Source organism: Sus scrofa, chromosome 12 (genome assembly GCF_000003025.6).
Source record: "Sus scrofa isolate TJ Tabasco breed Duroc chromosome 12, Sscrofa11.1, whole genome shotgun sequence".
Classification (NCBI taxonomy): Eukaryota; Metazoa; Chordata; class Mammalia; order Artiodactyla; family Suidae; genus Sus; species Sus scrofa.
The window spans coordinates 55,428,882-55,435,033 of NC_010454.4; the positions used below are offsets into that span (position 1 = coordinate 55,428,882).

General features: G+C 41.9%; 1 protein-coding gene across 7 annotated transcripts in view; it reads left to right on the forward strand.

Moving 5' to 3' along the window:
* Positions 1 to 6,152, forward strand: part of ADPRM (ADP-ribose/CDP-alcohol diphosphatase, manganese dependent) — a 101,049-nt gene that overhangs the window by 5,790 nt on the left and 89,107 nt on the right. For 4 of the 7 annotated variants that reach the window (XM_021066275.1, XM_021066276.1, XM_005669245.3 and 1 more), the window contains exons 2-3: positions 2,002 to 2,443; positions 3,296 to 3,412. In XM_021066275.1, the coding sequence (XP_020921934.1) occupies positions 2,002 to 2,443; positions 3,296 to 3,412 (559 nt within the window). Of the gene's footprint in view, positions 1 to 1,820; positions 2,532 to 3,295; positions 3,413 to 6,152 lie in introns of all 7 variants that reach the window. The other 3 variants (XR_002336847.1, XM_021066277.1, XM_021066274.1) reach the window with 3 other exon arrangements.

The following is a 6,152-nucleotide window of genomic DNA, read 5'->3' on the forward strand; positions in this document are numbered from 1 at the left end:
ATTTAGTGGGGTTTTCGTATGAGGACTGCAGCAAGAAAGGAACAAATGGGAGAAAACAATGTACCAACACCAAGCCATTTTTCAGGATTTCCATCTGTTTTTCTGATGCTGTTTTAGGGCTAATTATACTCAACCACATTAAGGAAGAAATTAAGCTTATAATTGGGCAGATCATATAGAAAGTATGTCATTAGCAACAGTGGTTTTAGAATGAAAAGAGGCCCCTAATTCTCAAAAGTGTCGAATTGAAATCCGGCCCTCATTGCTGATGGTGACGTTACCTCTACCTCTGAGAGGGTTTCATGCGTCTGTAGAGGGTGAAAAAGACCTTAGTAGGAATATTCAGCAAATGACTGGAGACTAGGAGTCTGGAAGTAATTTTAGAAGTTACACATGAAATTTTAGAAATAACTAGGTTTTAGTAAATCTAGATACCACAGTTTGGGATGGAAATGCTATAAAGCTGGGTTGTGATGATCATTGTACAACTATAAATGTAATAAATTCACTGAGTAATATAAAAAAATCTAGATACCACAGGACCATCACTGTGCCCTTATAACAAGAATAGTTGGTGATTTAGGACCTTGGCTTTTGATTTTTATTTCAATCCTTAGTGTTCTTGGCTCTTTTAAGATGTTACAAAATTTATAAATTTTTTTTTTCTTTTGTCTTTTTGTTGTTGTTGTTGCTATTTCTTGGGCCGCTCCCGCGGCATATGGAGGTTCCCAGGCTAGGGGTTGAATCGGAGCTGTAGCCACCGGCCTACGCCAGAGCCACAGCAACGCGGGATCCGAGCCGCGTCTGCAACCTACACCACAGCTCACAGCAACGCCGGGTCGTTAACCCACTGAGCAAGGGCAGGGACCGAACCCGCAACCTCATGGTTCCTAGTCGGATTCGTTAACCACTGCGCCACGACGGGAACTCCAAAATTTATAAATTTAAATTGTAAACAATCTAATAAAATAATAGCTTTTTCAAGTCCTTGCACTTGTTGGCTGCTGAGACAGGGCAGAGATCCTGTGTAAGAAAAATGATGATGCACTTCCTGTTTGGATTATAGAGAAAGGGAGTCTATATTCAGGTTTTTAAAAACAGGTCAGATTTGAATCCAACTATTCAAGAACCAGGAACCACTACTCACAGAAATAAAAATAGTCACATCAGTGTCATGGTTTTTGTGTTTTTGTGCTGGACTTTTTTGTTTAAAATTATTCCTCTCATATCTGTTTAAAATCACTCCTCTCAAATATGAGAAATATGAGAAAATTATTTCAGGTGACCTACCTATCAGCAAAGGGAAAAGATTTAGTCAGACACAATATTCCCACCCTGGGAACTAACATATAAAGTACAGTAAATGAATGTCATGTACAACTCCCCCACCCCCGAACTTTTGATAGAATTATTTTGATGTTTATGGAAGAAAGTGTGTGTGGGATTACTGTATATTTGTTAAAAATTATAAATTACATCAGATTTGAATTTGACTTCACTAGAATTAGAATGCTGTTCATTAATAGATAATACCCTTTTGAAAACTGTTGCTCTTCTGCAGAACAGAGGGTATCATCTATTTACAGATAAGGAAACTGAAGCATTTTGAGGACTTGGTAGTTTGGACCTAAGACCATCAGACCCTAAAGCCCATTTAGTGATTTAACGCATTTCTTTGTACCAAGCAACCTAGTGGATTAACTCTTACATTTAATATTCATTTTACCATTTTCTTCAGTCCAGTTAGAAAATTAAGCTGTTTATAACTTAGTGATCTTTTCTTTTTCTTTTTTTTTTTTTACTTTATTTACTTTATTTAGAAAGTAAAGCTATTTGGAGGTTATGGATGATAAGCCCGAACCTGGACCCCTAAGTGAGAGTTCAGAACTTCTCTTCTCCTTTGGAGTTATAGCCGATATTCAATATGCTGATTTAGAAGATGGCTATAATTTCCAAGGAAACAGACGGAGATACTACAGACACAGTCTTCTTCACTTACAGGGGGCTATTGAACACTGGAATAAAGAAAGCAGCACACCCTGTTGTGTCCTTCAGCTTGGAGACGTCATTGACGGATATAATGCGCAGTACCGAGCGTCGGAAAAGGCGCTAGAACGTGTCATGACCACGTTCCAAACGCTGAAAGTCCCAGTTCACCACACATGGGGGAATCATGAGTTCTACAACTTCAGCAGAGACTACTTAACACACTCCAAACTGAACAGCAAGTTCCTGCAAGACCAGATAGCTCATCATCCTGAGACCGTGCCTTCAGAGAATTATTACGCTTACCATTTTGTACCATTCCCCAAATTCCGGTTCATTTTACTCGATGCTTATGACATGAGTGTCCTGGGCGTGGATCAGTCTTCTCCAAAATACCAGCAGTGTCTGAAGATGCTGAAGGAGCACAACCCAAATGCGGAATTGAATAGTCCTCAAGGTGAATTATTCCTTTGAGCTGAGAGTCTAATGCATTGTCTTTAAATTCTCCAGCTACCTTTTATTCAGCAGGAAGATGGACGATGAAGGTAAAAGTATATTGTCCTGTTGTTCAGGGTCAGGATTGCTCACAAGCATTATGGCACATGGATTGGTGGCAGCTGGTTCAAGGTTCATTTATGGAACAGATAATCTGAGCACCTCACCTGGGCCGGGCACTCCTTCCAGGGCAGCTGTTCAGGGCTGTAGGCAATACTGACAATACCACCCTTTTCCTTTACGGATGGGGTGGAAGAAACGAGAAGAAAGTGGGCAGGACAGATAATAAATGATAGTGATACATGCCACCAAGAAGATACAGTACCATCTTGTAGAAGAGAACCAGGGCTACCATTTTAGCCACGTGGCCAGAAATCGGCTCTTTGAGGAGAAAAGCATTTCAGCTGAAACTTAAATGACAGGAAGGAGTCATCCCTTGGGAAGAGCAGGTGGGGCAGTGTTCAAGGCAGAAAAACAAACATGAAGGTGCAAAGCAGAGTAAGACACTGTTACTGAAGAACCCAGAAGGGCGCTGGGGTAGAAGGTGGTTTTGGAGTGGCTCAGTAGCCATGGTTCAACCGTCGGTTTTATTTTCATTGGGGAGGGAGGGAGGGAGGGAGCAGAGACATGTCGGGATTAGGAGGAAGATGCCGTGTGACGTTGCTCTAGGTGCTCGCAGTTTCCTATTTTAGGTCAATCTGCTGCCAGATGTTCCTAAAGAAAAGTACAAGGGTCCCCACATTAGCTAAGTTTGAACGCCCACGTGAGGGAAGAATTGACATTTGATGGGTCTAAATTGCTGAATTCATTTCAGGACTTTCTGAGCCCCAGTTTGTCCAGTTTAATGGAGGATTCAGCCAAGAACAGCTGAACTGGTTGAATGAAGTTCTTACATTCTCTGACAAAAACCAAGAAAAGGTGGTGATTGTGAGTAAGTATTTAATGATTTGATTCCATGAACATTTCAGACCGTGGGTTTAATTAGGTTTTAAAGCATACAAACAGTCTTTAATATCGGATGTCCCTTTTTATAAAATGAAAGCTAAGTTTAAAATTTTTCATTGAGAAACAATCTGAATATAAAATGAACATTTAAGCCTGAGTCAGGAAAGAATTGTAAAAATAACAAAAACATCTTGCCATGTATTGGAGCCTGTGAGTTGGCCTTTGAGGTTTCAGAGTAGAATTTCCCCGAATGGGATCAATTTCTGTAGAAGTATGTATATAGTAATATATACATGTATATATATGAAACGTATATATATAGTCCAGGCCCCAGACCACATCCCACCCTCAGGAGACCTACCTGTGGGTGCAGTGGCCTCTGCTGCCCAGGTGAAAGCAGAGCTGGTGTCACAGGAGGCTCATCTGGCAGGTCTGTAACTGTGTCCACCATGTTATTGCAAGGAAATAAAATTTGTTTTTGTTAGAATCATGTTTCGCAGACATACTACCATCAGAGGTTATAGGAATCTGGAGGTTCTTAAAATCCACCCAGATATAGATGTGTGCATGTCACCCACACACGTACACGAAGAGCAGAATTCGGATTTGCAGTATGGCTGGTGTACTTGGTTTGGGGGCCGACATTAGCTCTCATGTTTAAAATTGATGTGACCTGATGGATGGGAAGATTGGACTGAGGGTCCAGGGACAGGGTGCCATCCTGGCTTTTGTTTCTGTGAGCTGTGAGAGCCTGGACAAATGCTGAATGACAAACTGCAGTTTTCGGAAGTACCCTTTATGGCTCAGCTAGTGTCCATGAGGATGTGGGTTTGATCCCTGCCCTCGCTCAGTGGGTTAAGGATCCGGCGTTGCCATGAGCCAGTGTAGGTTGCAGATATGGCTGGAATCCCATGTTGTTGTGGCTGTGGCCGGCAGCTATAGCTCCAGTTCGACCCCTAGCCTGGAAACTTCCACATGCTGCAGGTGTGGCCCTAAAAAGCGGGAAAAAAAAAAAAAACGAAAAACGCACAAAAACCCCTGCGATTTTCTCATTCTTGCATCAGGTGAAATGGTGAACATGGAAACTCTCTGAAAAGGACAGACTGTTTAGATAGTTGATAATAGAAAGTTATATTTTTTTATAAAACTATATCTAGTTTTTACTTACTAATCTTTCACCGATGGGTAAAAACATGAGATGGAGTTGGGATGTTTCTGGAACATCAAATGTCATTCAAGGCTTAGAAAACAAAAGGTGCCTTCAGGGGTTGTAGGCATGACCTGACACTGTTTGGCTCTATAATAAATGGTCTCAAAAATGCAATACTTCTTGTCTTGTCTCTGCTTTTTGGTTTTCACTGCCAGGATGACCTGTTACTTGAGAGAATACTGGAGCTTAAAGGGACCTAGAGATCATATAGTCAAACCTTTTAGTTTTAAAGATCAGAGAACTGAACCCAAGGAGATTAAACTACGTAGCTCAAATCATACAGCTGCTGAGTCTGGAGTCCCCTTTCCTTGTCTCTGCATGCTTTTCCCATCTTTTCACTTCTGTCCATGTACCTGTCTGCATCAGCACCTCTTCTGTAGATTCCGTTTTGTTCTCAGCTCAGAAACTGGGTGAACAAAGCTTCCACAGCTGAGTGCCTTGGATGTTCTTTGGAAATGTTTGAAGTGGCTCATGGACATTTTCTTTTGTTTCTGTTTGCTTTTTCCCTTTCATTTTGGCTACTCAGAGGTATTTGGCCTACTCACGTTTTGGCCATGCACTTGGAAGGACAGAATTGCTATTTAACTGAGATATGGAACACTGCAGTAGGAGGGGTTTGGGGTAAAGAATTCAGGTTTGAAAATATTAAGTTTCAGATGCCTGTCAGATTGAGGTGCCTGTTACACATCAGCAGAGATGTTGAGTAAGCAGTATGGACATATGAGTCTGGAATTCAGAGTGGAATTTTGGGCTGGATGTATAAATGTGTAAGTTGAAAGAATACGGATGATTCTTAAAACTACATAAAGTACTAAGAGCTCACCAAACCAGTAGGTGTAGGTAGAGCAGTGAAGCCCAAGGCCAAGCCTCTGGGCCCTCCTGGTAGGACACCGCAGAGTGAGGAAGCAGCACAGAAGAGTGAGAATCCGAAGCCATGGAGGTTGGGGAAAATGGAGGGGGACAGCGGTGTTCTGGTTACATTTCAAGGAGAAGGGAGCAACTGAATGCATCAGATGCTACAGGGACTTGGTGGATGAATCCAGCACGGCATCTAGGTCTGGAACCCCACACAGTCTCCTTGGACTTGCGGCCTTTGTCACAACCTGAAGAGTGGTTGTCAGTGTGTTTGTGTGTGTGTGCGCGTGTTTCTGCATGCACATGTTATTGCCTCTATTTTGCTTGTATTGTAAACTAATAGAAATTAAGCAGAATAAAAATATTCAGAATAAAATCAAACAATAACAGAAGAAAAAGGAAAGTGATTTAGTGGGGAGAAGCAAAGACCAGTGAGCTAGCGTACCTCCACTTCAGAGTAAAACCATGGCCTGGTGTATGATATGCCCTCATACGAGTCTTGGCACCAGGAATTTGAAGTTCTCCTGGCTCTACTTCCAGTATCTCCTGTGGAACCTAGTGTGAATGTCCCCTGCTTGACCTTAGTTTTCCCACCTGTAAAATGTCTGTGGCCATCCTGATCTCATGGCATGTCAGTTCTTTAAAAAAACACTGGGGAGTT